The sequence below is a fragment of the Podarcis raffonei genome, chromosome Z, assembly GCF_027172205.1.
Source record: "Podarcis raffonei isolate rPodRaf1 chromosome Z, rPodRaf1.pri, whole genome shotgun sequence".
NCBI lineage: Eukaryota > Metazoa > Chordata > Lepidosauria > Squamata > Lacertidae > Podarcis > Podarcis raffonei.
This window is the reverse complement of record NC_070621.1, coordinates 15,934,566-15,953,383: the sequence shown is the minus strand read 5'-3', so window position 1 is coordinate 15,953,383 and position 18,818 is coordinate 15,934,566. Positions and strand designations below refer to the sequence as shown.

The following is an 18,818-nucleotide window of genomic DNA, read 5'->3' as shown; positions in this document are numbered from 1 at the left end:
AATCCTGACTACAGGGCTTACTTCTCTCCTGATTCAACCCCAAAATTTACATGTGTTGGTTTCCTCTCCCCTCCGCCCCGGAAGTGATCAGTTGTGACCTTTCTGAAGGTACTTGCAGTCCATTTGAGCATTCAAGCAATTGGCCTCAATGCCCCCCCCCCCGCACTGCCCACAAATCATCCAGAGGGTGACAGCAACAGTTTTAATAACCAGGGACCACTCGAGAGTGTATTGCTTTGATACTGCATTAACTTCACTGGAATAAAGGACTGTCACTTATGCGTCACTGCAAAAGAGGTGCACATATATTCATATACTGTGCATCTGCTCTTTTATATGCATAGGTCCAGATTTAGACATACCGTAATTGCTATAATTGAAATAGACTGCATTTCACCCTAATGGAGAAGGCTGTGACCAGGTGGCCTCTCTGCCTTCCAGGTGCTCACCATTGATGGACAACCACAAAGGCCCCTCCTGATATCCCCTCTTTGGGTCTGTTAACTTTACAGCCCTTCACAGTCCTTCAAAACAGAGCAGTGTCCTTCAGCCTTCAGTCCCCAGATGTTGCTGGACCACTTCAGCTCCCAGCATCCTCCCAGCAAGTAGAGAGAGAGAGAAAAGCATTTTTCAGGCTCTCTCACAGCACTAGAATTTATGGACAGCTGATTCAGGAAGGATAAAAGAAAAGAATTTTTCCACACAGCACATTGGTACACTATGGAACTTGCTCCCATAGCAGGCAGCGATGGCCACCAACTTGGATGACTTTAAAAGAGGATTAGATATGGCTATCAAAATAGCCATGATGACTGTAGCTTCGCCTCTGTGGCTGGAGGTGGTAATGCTTCTGAATAAAAGTTGCTGGAAACCTAAGCAGGGGAGATTGCTCTTGTGCTCAGGTCCTGCTTGCGGGTTTACAATTGGGACACCTGTTTGGGATGACATATGGGCCTTTGTTCTGATCCAGCAGCCAAGTTCTTCTGTTTTTAATTTTGCGGAAAGCTGATCTGGGTACTGTACATCCTCACCCCAGAAGTTACTTATTTGTTTATTTCATAACATTTATACACTGCTTGTTTGGGTTTATGGTTTTTTTTTAATATAAAAAAGCCTCAGTCTGCTCTATAAAAGATAAAACAGAAAAATCAATAAAAACATCACACCCATACAAAAGTTAAAATACTAAAACAGATGAAAATCACCTCAACATTCTAAGCATCTGGCTAGGCTTGTCTAAACAGGGATGTTTTTAGCTGGTGAGTACAGTGAAGGCACCTGCTTGATCTCAATAGGCAGGAAGTTCCAAAGTGCAGGTGCTGCCACACTAATTCACTGAGTTGCAACGGATGTGGAATGGGTATTATGTGGCACCCTCAGCAGTGTCAATTCTACCAAAGCAGTTGAGTATGCACATGTTGGGGACATTCCAGATTCAGGTGAAAGAAGATGGTTTTCTCATTGTTAGATTCTATGCAACAGGTATGCAGCAACTTTTTTGTGGAACATTTGAAAAAGCTTGTTCTTGCTTTTTCTTACTAAATTAATTGGGTTGTATCCAGTGCTATTATCCTAGAAAAAGAGGTGCTGGAACTCTCAGTGAACACCTCACTTGGAAGGGCATATTTTAAAAGTTTAACAATCCTTTACCACATCCTTTACTACATATTTTGAGACTTTAAAACTCTGCTGGGGTTCTCTCAACAAAGAGTATGGGCCTCAAACTTGGATCTTGGCATCCAGGAATTCTCATTTTCTCTCTCTTTTGCACCAGTAAATCTTAGCCAGTCAGTCCATATGCCAATGTTTGTCAAGTTCAATGTACTGATGGGCTTAACATACGAGGTAAATAGAACTAACTCTCTTCCCTGCTTTGCTGCCTGGGGGCAATTCTCACTCGCTGCAGGCGAGTAGCTATTTCAGAGCCTCAAAGAATCGTGAATGTTCTGTACATATTTTTTTGTTGTTACACATCTCCCCTTCTCTTTTCACTTGGCTTTCAAGCTGCAGGTGAATTGTGTAAGTTTTTTGACCAGTAACTAGACCTTTTAGAGTATCATTGAAACAAGAGTTGGGGTAAAAATACAAGTCAAAACCAAAACAGGAAACATAAACGGCCATGTCTGGGGGGATATTGCAACCCACTAGTTAAAAACTAGTGTCACTTCTGAAAAAGAAAGGAAGAAAGGAAGAAAGGAAGGAAGAAAGAAAAGGTGTCATGACAGTGCAGTCAAACAGAATTGACTCAGAGGGTCAAAGGAGCAAAACCTAAGTTTGTCTTAACATGTTAGTGATGTGTAAGAGGTTCTGTCAGAAGCCTACCTTGATTTCTTGTACAAGAAGAAAATTATCTCTCCTTCACTCATGAGGTTCTGGCTATCCTCAAAAGTCCATGTTGGGACTGAGAGAGCTGGATTGGAATTGATCATCTGAGGAGCATAATGTAGAATCATAGAATTGCAGAGTTGGAAGGAGGACCCAAGGGTCATCTAGTCCAGCCCACTGCAATGCAGGAATCACAGCTAAATAATCCCTGACAGACGACTACCCAACCTATGTTTAAAGACTTCAGATGAAGAAGCTAAAAAAATGAATTTCAAAAGGGACAAATGTAAGGTTCTGCACTTAGGCAGGAAGAAGCAGCTGCACAAATATAAGATGGGTGACACCTGGCTTACTAGCAGTACATGTGAAAAGGATTTAAGGGTCTTGGTAGACCACAAGCTTAACATGAATTGACTGTATGATGCAGCAGCAAAAAGGTGCTGGTACTCACCATGAAGTTGTTACAGCAAGTGCCACACATTTAACCAGTGCTTTACATCTAGGAAAATGGTGCCGGTACTGCGGAGGATGTTGACAAGCTGGAATATATGCAATGGAGGGCAACCAAGATGATCAGGGGGCTGGGAACCAAGCCTTACGAGGAACAGCTGAAGGAGCTGGGTATGTTTAGCATGGAGAAAAGAAGATCTGAAGGGTTGTCACATGGAAAACTGAGCAAGCTTGTTTTCTGATGCTCCAGAGGGTAGGACCTGAACCAAAGGATTAAAATCCCATGAAAGGAGATTCTGATTAAACATTACAAAGGAGTTTCTGACGGTAAGTGCTGTTGGACATTGGTGGCTCTCCTTCATTGGAGGTATCCAAACAGAGATTGGATGGTCATCTGTCAAGGATTCTTTAGCTGTGATCCCTGCATTGCAAAGGTTGGACTAGATTATCCTTTGGATCTCTTCCAACTCTACAATTCTATGATTCTATGGTCAAACACACTGGGACCCTGCCAGAGAAGGGCAGGAAATAAATTTGATGATGATGAAGAAGAACAATGGGATAAGTGAAGGCTATTGTGGAATGCTCCAAAGGTGTGGACAAAGAGTTTCTGCAGGATATGGAAGAGGACAGCAAACCAATGCAGGGATTTGAAATAGGATATTTATGATTATAGGTGGGAACAATTTTGGCAATGAACTATTTGATATTGCCATGACCAAGGAAGACTAGGAAGCAACAATGCAGCAGAAGGCAAGCAGAGTTCTAAAAGATGGAGAGGAGATGGGTTTTTGCAAAAGTGTGTAATTTATGTAAGAAGTTCACACACAATGCTCACAACAGGACCAAATGAGATGGAACAGACCTTGGCTTGAGTGCCATCGAGACCAAAATGGAGCATAATTTGCAGCTTGTCCTACCATAAGTCTGAAGCCTCGAAATGCATTTATCTGGGCCCTCTTTCGCATCTTTGCCCTGCGTGGTCCGTCTGATGCTCAAGGTCTGGATTTAGCCATGACATGTCTAGCATGCTGACAGACTTGTTGAGGCATTTTGCTGCCAGCGTGTTGCCTTGATGTTAAAACTATTTTCTCCTCAAAGCTGAGAGGATCCTGCTGACTGGGCTGGCTTTAAATAGGCACATAAGTATTGGAGTTATCATCTCCCACTGCCCTTTGAGAAGTCGCTGTTTCAGTCCTTGGAGCACTTTTGAAGCTGTGAGAAGGTACGGAGAAAGGTGGCCTTTCTTAACCTTTTCATGAGTGACTCCATCCTTTTCTCCTTCAACTCTTTTTCTCAAACCCAGATAGCAGTGAGGGGGAAAAAGGGATGAGGTTGCCATTTAATTTTAATGATTTTATTAAGGTTATGTTATTACAATTCATTGTCAAAACTATTATATATGAAACATTCTTGTTTCCTAAGAAGAAAAAGAATGAAATATAAAGGGGAAAGAAAAAAGGAAGTGTATAAGGAGGGGAAGAGATCAGGGGTTTTTTCCAGCCAGAACTCGCCAGAACTGTTCCAGCATCTCTCAAGTGGGCAATACTGCCATTATACGAGAACAAGGGAGGTGTTCATAGTGAGTTCCCGCACCTCTTTTTCTTGAAAAATAGCACTGGAAGGGATAATAGAACAAACAACAAAAATTCTATAGTGTTGTGAATAAATTAAAGGGGGAAAATATATAATCATTTACACTGGCATTCCAGAAATGTAAGAACACGGCTTAATAAATTTAATAAATTAATAAATTTTCTTTCTTGATTATTATGCATTGCATTTTTATTATACAGTATTGTTATGAGCGGGTGTGGCAGACTCCCCATAGTCTCTACATTCAGTGGAGTGGCAGAATCTGAGCAAAATCATAAATTCCTGAATTTAGCAAGAGCTGGGAATAACATCAGCAAACTTCTTCATGAAGCCAGCTTGGTAATGCCTTGCTGGGGGTGGGTCATTGAAGAAACGATGGCGCTGATAGCCAGCTGTCAGCCCTCAATGGAAGTCATCAACCAAGCAGAAGGCTCTGCCAGTCACAGAAGGAAGTTGCCAGGGTAACAAGGGAGGTGATGTCACCACAGGAAGGGAGGGTGTCCTTTTACAACTGATGATCTGGGAGCAGGGGTTTCTGGGAAGAAGGAGCAGGAAGTGGGCATAACTCTATGCAGGGACTGAAGGGCAGCAAACTAAAGGGCTGGGCTGGAGCAGGCCACTAACAGAGAGACGCGGGGATGGGGCTTAAAGTGCCTCTAAATCCAGTGCTGCGCTGCTTAGAAGGACAACCCCTCTTGGGATCTCTCTCTCTCTCTCTCTCTCTCTCTCTCTCTCTCTCTAACTCAGGTGTAAATATGTGTGAATAAACCATATTTCTAAGACACTGCAGTCTCCGTTGTGCCTGATTTTTCCCAAGTAAATGCAAACCCTGGTTAATTTCCAAGAACCTTGAAATCTCTTGCTGCCACTCAGTAGAGGTTGGGGTGGCCGGTAACAATATGTAAGTTTTATAATTAAGACAGGTTTGCCAGGTTTTCCTTAACTGATCAGATATGGCAAGAGGGTCTTTATGTTTCTACTTTGGGGCAATACACTGTTTTGCTGTTGTTAGCGGTGTAGTAGTCAGCTGGAAATAAGTACTAATTACTTTAGAGTGAAGCATCAACAGGAGAGTTATTTTAAGGTTTCTCGGGAGACATTGTCGTTTAATTTGAAAAAGCATGTGGCAGGGGGGAAATGGCTGCCTTCGCTAATTACAAGTGCATCAGAAAACCAATTCCTCTTGAGCATCATATCTTTTGTCAGAAGGGGAAAGTCTAAAAACATCTGAAGTTGCTTTATACCGAGTGAGACCAATGAACTCAGTCCTGTATGGGTGGACTGGCAGCAACTCGCCAGGAATGCAGACATGAATCTTTCCCCTGGCCTACCTGGAGATGCCGCTGGGGATTAAGCTTGGGACCTTCTGCATGTAAAGCAGATGCTTTACTACTAAGCTACCACCTGTCCCCTAAAAATAAAGTAAGATTCTAGTCCACATGGTTCTGAATAAAAGGCTGAATTAAATAAGAACACAGGTCCATCAGGAGTGCTGTTGTCTGCACTCACTGGCCACAGCTCTCCAGGGTTTCGGGCAGCCCTAGCTGGAAATGTTAATAATAATAATAATGATAATAGTAATAATAAATTTATTTATACCCTGTCCACCTGGCTGGATTTCCCCAGCCACTCTGGGCGGCTCCCAACAGAATATTTAAAATACAATACAATGTTGGGGATTGAACCCAGGACCTACTCTACTCCTGAGTTACTGTGGTCACACAGATTGAATCTCAGGTGCTCCTTTTTGCATGTGGCGCAATGTGGATTTATGTGGCTTGTGCCATTCTTTGAATCCATACAAAGCTTGCATCCAATTTGTGCTCAGTTTATTTGTCAGAGGAGGAAACCAGCAAGCCCTCAAGAAGCTGTGTGAATCTCCTTCCTCAGCATGTCATGGGCTTCGCTGGCAACCTGAGCTGTAGATGAAGAAATTATATGATCTCATCCAAAGGGATTTATAGAGCAGCATGAGCAATTTAACCTATGTCCTGGCTCCCAGTAGGCTTTCAGAAACTGTGGAGTGGGGAGCATGTTGACACAGTGTGAGAGACACAACCTGTTTATATCCTGATCTGGTTCAGACAAATTGATTTGACTGTCCTGGAGTAAGCATGGGTTAAAAAAGAGAAAATAGCCACATATTTATCAGAGCAGTGCCACAAGCAAGACTACTGGAGTAATTGTATTTGGTTCAAATTTAAAGATCTGCCTACCTAATTTGCAATATGTGAGCCAGTGTGATGTAGTGGTTAATGTGGCAGATTAGGGCCTAGGACCCAGGTTTGAATCCCCACTTGGCCATGAAGCTCATTTGAGTGACCCCGGGCCAGTCTCTCAGCCTAACCTACCTCACAAGGTTGTTGTGGGGATTAAATAAGGAGGGGGGAGAACCATGTATGCCGCTTTGAGATCCTTGGAAAAGAATGTGGGATAGAAATACAACAAATAAACACAGTTATTGATCAGCATCCACAGTTAAATTTTGCAACACACTTCTCTGGCCAAATATTGTGTACAAAAATGCATATAATAGGGTAAAGTGTGCATAAATGTGTGGAGAGTAGTCGTGGATATAGCACACCCAAGTGCATTTTATTGTAACGTGTGTGGATTCAAATGAAGGTACAAATAAATAAATGTACAAATATACATATAAATAAATGAATGTTAAATAAATAAATAAATAAATAAATAGCTATTTTTAATAGCTAGCTAGCTGTGTGTGTACATAAAAATGTATGTTTTGGGGGAAATCCAAACTTGGCAGCAGGGCGGTTGGGAAAAATGAGAAAGCGAGAAAAACAAAAACTGACATCCTCATGCGTAAGTTTCCTTCCTTTTTAGTTTTTCTTGAAGAGCTCCAGAGCCTTCAAAACCCACCTTTCAATTCCTCCCTCACACACTGATGTCTGCTCATTTGGGCTCACCTCATTTATCTCACAGAATTGCCTTAGTGAAACTCAGGTTTCCTGCCTTAAAAAATATATATTAAGAAAATACTGTAGCTTTAAACCTTTTAAGAACTACATCGCCAATCACTATCTGCTCATAGGATCCCATTTCGTTTCCCTCACAGAATTGCTCTTGTTACATGTTCCTGAGGATCTGGGTTCAGTTTCTCACCATTTTAAAAAGAGCATCAGGGTGTTCAACAATTGCAGGCAAAATTTGAACATGCATAATTTCCCCCTCCAGTAGAGAGAGGAATTTCTGGTATTTCAGTAACTGTTAAACACAGAGAGAAGCTCTGACAGGCAAACAATACAGCTGGTCACCAACAGGGACTGTCCCTCTTTTGGACACAAAACTGCAGCCCTCCCCTCATCCATAAGGACCTAATTCTTGCTCTCAGCTGAAGCTGGAGTTCCCTAGGCCCCATCATCCATTCCTTCACACAGTTCTCTGATTCCTTAAGCCATGGACTTAAAGAGACACTGGGTAATTTGCTTTTCTGGAAAGGTGCCATTCACAGCCAAGCAACCGCCTTTTCTAATTCATGTCCTCATTTTCTAGGGTAACAAAGGGCCTACAGGTTATATAACTGCAACTATCTGGATTATCAAGTCAGCTTTGTATACTTGGATTTTTTTTATGTTGACTTTCTCCAGTTTCACCTTCTTAGAAACGGAGGTGAGGCCTGGCTTGGCCTGGCCTAGTCTGACCGATGAGGGATTCCCTTAGTCCTCTCACAAAGCACTAGCATGCTGACTCTGCACAAACAACTTGCTGCCTTATTTATTGGCACTTATGGACTACTTGTCTTCCTACAGATATAAAAATGTAAGGCTGCCAACGTGCAGCCTCCATTGGAGGAGTTGTAGTGCCACATCACAATTCTGGATTTGCGTGAAGTTGGTGGGCAGGGGAGCAAAAGAGGAGGCAAGTTTTTAAATGGTGGTTTTAAACAACAGCATGGGTTTAAATAAAGCTGTTTAATGTGGTATCGTAGTGCTTTAAATGTATGGCGTGAATGTGATCTTAAGTCAGAGTCACTTTCAAGATGATCAATGGCCTGGAAACCAAACATTATGAGGAACAGTTGAGGGAGTTGGGTTGTTTAGAGGAGACGAAGCGGAGATAGGACAGTCATTTTCAAATATCTGAGCTAAAGGGCTTTCACATGGAAGATGGAACAAGCTTGTTTTCTCCTGCTCCAAAGGCCAGAACCCGAACCAATGGTTTCAAGTTACAAGAAAGGAGATTCTGAATAAACATCAGGAAGAACTTCCTGGTAGTAGGAGCTGTTCAAGAGTGGAATGGTCTCCCTTGGGAGGTTGTGGACTCTCCTTCCTGGGAGATTTTTAAGCAGAGGTTGGGTGGCCACCTATCATGGAAGCTTTAGTGGAGATTCCTGCATTGCAGAGGGTTGGACTAGATGACCCTGAGAGTGCCTTCCAACTCTACAATTCCATGATTCTATGAAATGCAAAGTGAACAAAATTTATCCCTATCCCTATCTGGCAGGAGGAAAGACAGCAAAACAAAAATGTTATGTTGTTTATTCAGATAAGCCAAACTATCCCAGGCTTTATTTTCTCACCTCGGGGTAACCTGGCTGTCCGTAATATCATGCCCATGTGATTTTACCACACACCAGGTGCAGAAGGTGTGATAAAATGGTTTGCCTCTCTGGCAGCTCTTAATTTTACAATCCACTCTCATTTTCAACCCAAACGCTTCCATCGCCACTAGCCACAGTGTTGATGGCAGAGATTGTGTCTGCAAGTCAAGAAAAATGGATGGGTCCCAAGTGACACCCTCTGCTTCTCCTCTTAACTAACGAGCTGCGATTGAGTCCCCAAACAATTTGTTCCGACAGGTCTTTTGCTCCTGACCAGTGTCTATAATAGATGTGTGCGAGATTGGCTTGAGCAGAGCAGGGAGAAGATATTATTCACATCCCTCATTTCCTCATGAAAAGGGTGCTGGGCAAATCGTACATGATGTTTTGTCAGGGATCTGGATTGGAGGAGCCGCCATGAATCAGGCCTCTGACCTGGCGATCGTAGTGTATGCTTGTAGACATCTGCCAAGCTGTCACCAGCATCACACTGTCTCCTGGCCCTGATTTCAGTAGAAAGACATATGCAGATGGCTCTGTCATGTCACCATGGCTACTGAAGTGTAGGTGGGTTCAGGCATAACCTAAAGACCAGATTTCAGCTCAAAGGGATTTATTGTAGCAACAGGAACAAGACTGACAGGGCCCAGTATATATATCTTAAGACGGCTCAGGCGAAACACAAACTCCACCTGTGATAGGTTGCCTTAATGCTGCAATTAGGGAATCACAACACTGGCCTATCTCAGCAGGGATTGGTTGCCTGCCAGCTATTAACAATGTTATTGGAAGGTTTTAGACTCCTCTCTGTCTTTTGTTATGCAGATGGTTCCTGAGCTCCTAGGCCTGTATTGCATGGATACAGCCTAGCTTTGGTCTATAGTGCCTGGATACATAACAGCTTCTTAACTGCCCACCTTCCCTGTAGGCCCCAGTAAACAAAATATGATCCCTCACTCAGTTTTCACTATGCAATCATTTAATATGTAGAGTTGGAAAAGGTTCAGAAAAGGGCGAGCAAAATGATCAAGGAGATGGAGTGCCTCTCTGATGAGGAAAAGTTGCAGCGCTGGGGACTTTTTAGAGGAAAGACGTTAGAGGTGGCATGAAAGAACTTTATAAAATTATGCATGGCATGGAGAAAGTGCAGAGATAAAATTCTCCTTCTGGAAACTGGAAGATTCAGGACAGATAAAAGGAAGAAATTCTACATGCAATGCAGAGTTAAACTATGGAACTCACTCTCACAGGAAGCAGTGATGGCCACAAACTTGGATAGTTCTAGACAAATTCATGGAGGATAATTTTATCAGTCTTTATTAGCCAAAATGACTCTACCTCCACTGTTGGAGGCAGCATGCCTCTGAATGCTGGGTGCTGGGAATCACAAGGGGGAAGAATGCTGTTGTGATCAGGTCCTGCATGCAGGCTACTCGCGGGTCTCTGATATTGCTGACACACACAATGTTCCTTTATGGATATGCCATCACGATGCATGAAAATAAAAAGAGCCAGAGGCTCAGCTATCCCAGCATCTTGTTCTCACAATGGCCAACCTCTGGGAAACCTGCAAGAGAACCTGAGTTGCAATAGCAACTCTCCCCTCTTATGCTTCCCAGCCACTGGTATTCAGAAGCAAAGGAGGGAGAAATCAAAATAGCTGTGTTGGATTAGGTATGTGCCATTTAGTCCAGCATCTAGTTCTCACAGGGGCCAACAAGGTGCCTCAATGGAAGAAAGCCTGCAAGCAGGACCCAAGCACAACAGCACTCTCCCCTCCTGTAGCTTCCAGCAACTGGTATACAGAAGGCAAGGAGGGAGCCACACTTGGCAGATTTACACAACATCTAAAAGAAAGGCATTGCGGTGCAGAGAAGCAGAGTGCTCAAGCACAGAGGTTCTGAAAGTGTGGTCCACGGACCACCAGTGATCCGCAGGCTTCATTCAGGTGGTCCTGAAGTAGATCATGCCCAATATTTCCATTATGGGTAGTAGCAGCAATGCTCCTTCCATGGCTGTGTGTACAGTGGACACTCGGGTTGCGGACGTGATCTGTGCGGGTTGCACGTTTGCAACCCGCAGCTGTGCGTCTGCGCACGCGCGGGTTGCGATTTGGCACTTCTGCGCATGCACAAACTGCGATTTATTGCTTCTGCGCATGCGCAACCGCTGAAACCCAGAAGTAACCCGTTCTGGTACTTCCGGGTTTCAGCAGTCCATAAACCAAAAAAACGCCACCTGAAACATCTGTAACCCGAGGTATGACTGTATTCCTTGTACACCATTTTGAAATCTGAAGAGTGCCAACCTGATTGTTTGACAAGAGTGATTTTTCTACCACTTCTTAAAGCCAGTTCTCGGTATCAGCCTGTCTGTAGGTATCTCCTACTTCAGCTAACTTTCTGACTTTTCGAGTTCTCGTATGAAGCTGCTCTTGTCACGATTTGTGATTTTTCTGCTCCTGTCTCGTTGCCTCACTGTTTTGGCATTTCTTCAGCCTCGTTCATTAATTTCTCCAGGCTGGCGTTGTTGACACAAACCAGCCCCCAATCTAGCATCTTTGCCATAGACATAAATTGCTGTGATGACCCCAGCACTCTCTGGGAAGGTCACATCTATGACTCTCCTCCCAGAGGGGAAACTTGTTAAATTTCTGCCAATGACTTCATCTTGCCTTTAGAAAATGGCAGGTCAGGAGATGGAATTGTGTGTTAAGAGCCACTGATAAACCTTCAGTCACACTGTTGTGTCTTAAGTTCAAACACCCTTAGGGCACATGCCCCGAAACTACTTCATGTGGATCAGTTACTTCTTAATATCACTTAGCCACCCTGTTATGTTCCTGGGTACTTCTGCCGATGAACTCTTTAGCCCAGCTGAAAGTTTTGCTTTCTTGCCATTTGCTGAAAGTGGAATGAAAATCTCACTACTTCATTAGCCAGTAATGGTGATCTAGTTCTGAACTTTTAAGAAAGTAACCTTTTAGTTTGGCAGCACCCATGGTTTGGAACTCCCTGCCTATTGACATCAGGCATGCACCTTTGCTGTACATTTTTCTGCACCTGCTAAAAACGTATTTGTTCTAACAATCCTGTCCAGACATGTAGAAACTGTCATGTGTTTAAATCTGGTTTTAGCTTAAACTGTTGGTTTTAACAGTATTTTGATTTTTTTAACATTCATGTTTTCAATTTTTTATGATCATTTTAATGCTTGTTTGCAAACTACATAGAGGTTCTACCTACAATCAAGTGGCACATATGTTTGGAAGGGCTCAGAGGTTGAGCATGCGCTTTGCATGGAGAATTCCCAATGCAATTTTCCAGGGAAGGTTGGGAGTGTCCCCTGCCTGAAACCCTGGAGATGGTTTGGGGAGAGTCAGTGTAGACAATATTGGGGTAGATGGACCAATGTTTTGACTCAATATGACGCATCACTTCCTATGTTTTTATTTCAATCAGCTCCTTATTCAGAACCATGAGGATTAGGACCTTAATTCTAGGGAAGGGCTGTACCTCAAGGACAGAACCATGTTCAATCTCCAGGTACAGCTGTTGGTAAAATAGATGAATCAGTTGTCTGAATCCAAGTCTAAAGCACCTTCATATGTACACAGGTGCTGCGCAGGAAATAAACCAGAGCACTCTCCAAGGCTGGGCTCTTCTTTCTGGGAAACCACATTTCTCCCCTGAGCTCAAAATGCAAGACAGAGCCATGGGCAAAATGAGGGTATGGTCTTGCTTATAAGAGTGTTGTGGGTTCCTAATGAACTGTGAGAGTCTTTCTCCATGCACAGCTCTGCCCCCACCTTCTCGGCTATCTGCTTGTCACACCAAGCCGCAATGAAATCTAGAAACTAATTTTATGCCTAGAGATAAACAAACAGAACATCTAACCATGCTGGCATACAGACCATCAAGTTTAGTACACAAACGCTGCTTTTTATGTGTGCTCCATTAATAATAAAGTCGGCATTATCGCAATATTTTGCATTTACTCTTGTATAGATTTATTTCCCATCTGCTCCTCTCCAGAAATGAGTTTATTTTACATCGGCATGATAATGCCAGGGAAGGTTTGTTTTATGTATATTATTTCAGAACCCCAAAACATAGAACCAAGTACAGTGATAGCAATGCCGTTTGTTCTTCGTTAAGTCCTACCTACTAAAAAAATAAAAATCGAAATCTCATTCCATCTGTGTTATTGTTGAATCCAACTAAGTTCTAGTTAGAGTAGACCCAGTGAAATTAATTACAGTGGAATCCAACTCCCTTCAGCCCCAGCCAACATAGCCAACAATCCAGGTTGATGGAAGTTGTTGGCAACATTCATTCACAGCACACATTTAAAGCATTATGATACCACTTGAGACAGCTGTGCCTTCTCCAAATAATTCTGGGAGCTATAGTTCATTAAGGGTGCTGAGAGTTGTTAGGAGACTCCCTTTTCCCCTCACAGAGCTACAATTTCTAGGGTAGTTTAACAATCTGTGAGGGAGATAGGGGGTTTCCAAACAACTCAGCACTCTTAATGAACTACAGCTCCCAGAATTCCTTGGGGGAAGCCATGACAGTTTAAAGTGCCATCACTGCACTTTAAATGTATAGCATGAATGTGGCTGTCATCTAGCAACAACTGGAAAGGCACAGCATCCTGGTCCCAGCCACAGGGTGCTGAAAGTCTGGAAGCTGAGCTGCTATCCCATTTCCAGCTTAAACCAAAACTGTGCTGATCAGATGCTGTTAAATTGTCCATATCTGAAAGCACCCTCAGCATTTGCCCTGGCACTGACTGGCCCTGTGCTCTTGCTGCAGTGAGGCCCACAGTGCCTCCATGCCCAGAAGGCCCTGCCCATCAACCCACAAAGGATGCCAGCTTCTCTTGTCTCCTCCGTAAGCTCCCAGAATCTGTTCCCCATCATTGCCTCTCTGCTTCAACCTTGATGGAAGGTCACATGCTTTGACCAGCTAAGCCAAAGGGTCTATTACTCAAACCAATGCGTCAAAGAGACTTAAACAGGCAACAGACCCTTACCGTCCACCCGCCGCCATCCGTCGTCATGTCACAGTAAACCTGGAAGCCTTCAGGGTAGTGAGTGGGGAAGACAGAAAAAACACCGTCCTCTTGTTGTCCGCTTGCATAGATGTCAAAGCAGTCCCGAGGCCGAGAGCCTGCAGTGAAGTGTGGGGCAGAAGTGAGTTGGGGGAAAGAGAAACAAGAGAGGTCTAATTAATAGACTAAATTACAACATCACTGTTTGAGCCCTTGGCTCTGGACTCTCGCCTATTCCAACTGGTTGCTGTCACTAAAAGAGACTTTGTTCTGTTTCCTTCTAAGCTCTGGGCAAGTGGAGTTCTGGCAGAACTCTTGTTTCATAGAATCATAAAATTGTAGAGTTGGAAGGGACCCAAACAGTCATCTAGTTCAACGCCCTGCAATACAGTTTTTTTCTCTCTCTGATTTTTAGGGGGTTGATTCGTGCAGAAACAAAGCAGTATGCTACATCTGGGACTGTGTGTTTTTTTGCTCAGAAGAGTCATAGCTGAGTGGTAGAGCATCTGCCTTGTGTGCAATTGTTCCCAGTTTCAACCCCTGATGTCTCCAGATAGGGCTGGGAAAGACCCCCTGCCTGAAACAGTAGAGAGCTGCTGCCAGTCAGTGTGTAGAGACAATACTGAACCATATGGATCAGTGAGCTGACTCACTATCAGGCAGCTCCCTATGTTCCCACAAAAAATGCAAAATGCAGTTCTATCTTACCACTGAGCGCTCACTTGTGCATTTGGGGCCGAATTCCCACATTTCCCTGTGAAGAGGGACTGATTGCTAAACCAGTCTGGGAATTTTAGCTCTGTGAAAGCAATTGGGGGTCACCTAACAACTCTCAGCACCTTAACAAGCTACAGTTCCCTGGATTCTTTGGGGGAAGCTATGGCTGTTTAAAGCGGCATGAAACTGTTTTAAAAGTGAAGTGCAGATGGGGCCCAGGATACATATTTTACATTCTCTAACTTCTTATTTGTGGTTGGTGGAGTGTGAATAAATTATATTCATAATTGCCCCAAGAAGGAGAAGAGAAGGAAGCAGATCTCCTACCGTTGGAGCATCCTTTTGGCCGGGCACTCCGAGCTGGAGCCTTCTGGAGGTCAGCTTTGAGCCGAGGTCGGATCGCACTGCGGTCCTTCTGCAAAGTGTCCAGGATGTCGCTGACAGAGCTCACTAGTCTCGCCATATTGGTCTGGCTCTCTGAGAGCAGCTGTGTGGAAAAAGTCCAAACTCGTTATGACACAGTTCAGGGGGTTTGCCAACACACCATCCGCAGGCACCAACCTGTCCACTACTAGCTTTAGGACAGCCTGCAAAAGGTCTCAACCAGGGCCAGCCCCAAGACATTATATTTTATATTTTATTTTATTTCATAAAATTTGTACACCACTTGATTGTAAAAAAAAACAAAAAACTTCTAAGAGGTTTATGAACGATAGAACAGTAAAATCAATAAAAAAACCTACAAACCTATTTTAAAACATGAAAAAGTTAAACTACTAAAATAGATTCAAATTACTTCAAGTATCTGGGTAGGCTTGTCTAAACAGGAATGTTTTTAGCAGGTGATGAGAAGAGTACAGTGAAGGTGCCTTCTTGATCTCAATAGGCAGGGAGTTCCAAAGTGCAGGTGCTGCCACACTAAGTGATCAGGTTCTTACAAATGCAGAATAGGTATTATGTGGTACTTGCAGTAGTGCCAATTTTGCTGCATGAGGCAAGCCAGACAATGGTACCATCACCACCCTGTCCATGCATCCTGACTAGGTGATATCCCCTCTGAATAATGTCTTTTTTTGCTTGGTGCTTTTAAAAGCACTGCTCCAGAGTTCAATGGGACTTATGAATGCTTTCCTAGCTGCAAGCCTTACTGAGTTCAAAGGGATTTGCAGCACAATCCTACTAAGCGAGGCTTTGCTCTGTTCTACAGCTCCCTCCTCTAAACTGTCTCTTCAACTTCCTGCCCCCATACTCAGGTACTTTCCTTCCCTCAGCGGCTGTTCCTTCCAGCCTCTACAATTCTATGATGCTCTGATTTTAATACTGATTTCCATTCTGCCCTGTATTTGTTAGACACAGGACCATTTCGATTCTGCCACAGTTCGTCTTCCACCCAAAACCACATTATTAATCTCAGTTGTCCGCTGAGGCAAAATTATATAACTTACATAACTTATGTAAATGAGATTCCTCTTCCATTATGGCACCCCATTCATTTCAGTCATTTATGAACTGAAAACAATAACAACAGTGAATACTGATTCTACTCAGTGGATTGATTTCTCTTCTGGACATGGTGGTGAATAAGCCAGCATCTGCAATTTCCAGCCCCATTTCCAGTTTTGACAGAATCTTCTGACATCCCTAATGGCTCCTTCCTTCCTTCCTTCTCTCTTTCTCTCCCCCCCCCCAAACAGTCTGCTTTTATTAAATTTATATAAGAGAGTTTACATTCAAAAATTAAAGCACAAGATGCTTTTCATTTACGTTGAGAAGGAAAATGTGTCAAGGGAACTGCATTGCATCTTTGCTTTTTATGATATGGAAGAAATACAAATTTAATAACTAATGATTTCTCATCGCCCGTTGGTTTGTCTGGGAGCTAAAGTTGCTGAGCTAATAGGAAAGGTTGCAGATTTTTGCTCTGGCCATTTCTAAAATTAGACTAAGGCAGCAACAGTGACCGAAAGCAATCTTGTCATTTCTGTCAAAGTATCAATTGGGTTTTATTTTATTCTAACTCTTCTTCTTCTTCTTTTGTATATAGCACTTTTGGGTATTAATGGTGGTTCATTACATTAGTCCCAATGCTAAGATTTTTTTAAATGTAGTGTTCATTTTAGAGTTCAAAACCGTAAGTGGTTTAGGCCCCATAGGTATATCCCTACAGACTCTCCTGGGTGTTAAGATCAGCAGAGGAAAGAAGTATTGGTAGTTTCACCTTCCTTAGAAGTTTGGGGTAGTGGCAGGCCTGGAAGAAGACATTCCATTGTGGCAGTCCTTAAGTTGTGAAGTTTCCTCTCTACAGAAGTGGCTCTGGCTTCTTCACTATACAGCTTCTGGCAAATGCTGAAGTCGCACCTCTTTAGCCTGACCTTTGATACCCAAAGTGTGTTTTCAGGACCCACCCTATTCCTGAGACTGTAATCTGTTTTTAATCATTTTTAATTCTAAAATGTTGTAACTCGACCTGGGACACTGCTGATAAAGGATGGGTAATACATTTAATGCTAATAATAGTGTGCTGGGGGTGGTGATTTTTTTTATATACATATTGCATTACTCATTATTGTTTTAGACAAGCCTACCCAGATACGTATAATGTTTACATGTGTCTTAATACGTTTTTAGCTTAGTTCTGTTTTTAATTATTATTTGAATGTTTACATGGCAGTTTAAACTGCTTTTATTGTTTTATTCTTTTTGTAAAGCATTCTGAAGGAGGGTTTTTTTAAATAAAACAATGCCGTGGTAAATGAATCATATGGGGAAGAAAACATTGTCATTATCATTATTGTTATTCCTATGTTAATATCCCAACTTTCCTTCAAGAAGCTCAAGGTAGCATATACAGTTCCTCCCTTTTCCTATTTTATCCTCACAACAACTGTGTGAGGTAGGTTAAGCTGAAATACAGTAATTGGCCCAAGGTCATCCACTGAGCTTCTTGGCTGACTGGGGATTTGAACCCTGGTCTCCCAGGTCCTAGCCCAACACTATAGCATACTGGTTCTCAATATCAGGAGTATGCAATGTAATGGTATGAAATAATTTTCCCCTCCTTTCACAGTGGACCGAGTAATGTATATGGTAACATTTTAAACAAATGCTATCTGGGCACCCATTGTGGAAGCTTTATCTTATTGAGTTGCAAATTGATTGCATTTCTCTGCCAAAACATCGAGAGTTTTATGTTGCATTCTGCTGTGTTTGTTGATGCTTTTAATGATCATGTATTTTATTCCCTTTGCCCTGTAGACTTGCCCAGGGAACATTGTTGATGGGCAGAAATGTAAATCTTGTCATTAAACAACAAAAACATGACTGAAAATTGGGCTGCTATAGGTGATCAACTCTACAAAGCTGACTTCAGCTGCAGTGCATGGGGTAGCAGGCTGTGCACTGCGTAATGGCTTATTGCTTGTACATATGCATGTGTGTTTGCACATACACTAGAGGCAAGCAGCATTTGCCTATTACTCTTCCTTAAGGGTGGGTAGCTTTTTCTGACTGGTGATTCAGATCTCTATCACCCCCAATCCTGGAGAGCCCAGCTGCTATCAGGTGATACTGAGCTTTGATGCCCCAACTGCCAGGACTTCAAAGCATGGTGAGGAACTATTTGAAAGCCCTTTTGCAAACAGCCTCACACTGCTATTCAAACTTCTGAAAATCAGGGGTCTAAAGAACTGTTTGCAAAATGGCTTTCAAACAGCCCTACACTGTGCTTTGACTATATGAGCCTTCTCCTAGCAGGGGAACAGGTAAACTGAGCAGAATTGAAACTTCTGCTCACCAGGTTCAGTCCTTGTGGATGCAGGGGTCTCCTTTGCCAAGGGAATATATTAGTGAAGCAGACCCCGGCAGGATTGAACCTAATTCTCCCACCCATCAGTGATGTCAGAGGATTGACAGGTGGGCCATGGATTGGGAGAAATGACTTTGTGGGCCAACTTGAACTCCCAGGCAGGGAGGCTAGAGGCTTCCCACCCTAGCAGAACTTGAAGATATGACTTCTGGAGACCTAGGGGAGGCTGCTGAGCTCCACATAAGGACAACTGTAGCAACTCAAACTAAAAAATGTTAACAAGGCATACCCAAAAGACCAAAGCCA

At 43.0% G+C, this 18,818-nt stretch overlaps 1 protein-coding gene across 1 annotated transcript in view; it reads right to left on the bottom strand.

Moving 5' to 3' along the window:
* The window catches only part of FIBCD1 (fibrinogen C domain containing 1), a 76,873-nt gene that overhangs the window by 12,722 nt on the left and 45,333 nt on the right, over positions 1-18,818 (bottom strand). Inside the window, exons 3-4 of the mRNA XM_053374080.1 lie at positions 15,035-15,194; positions 13,973-14,109 (exon numbers count right to left, since the gene is read on the bottom strand). Coding sequence (XP_053230055.1) covers positions 13,973-14,109; positions 15,035-15,194 — 297 coding nt within the window. The remainder of the gene's footprint in view (positions 1-13,972; positions 14,110-15,034; positions 15,195-18,818) is intronic.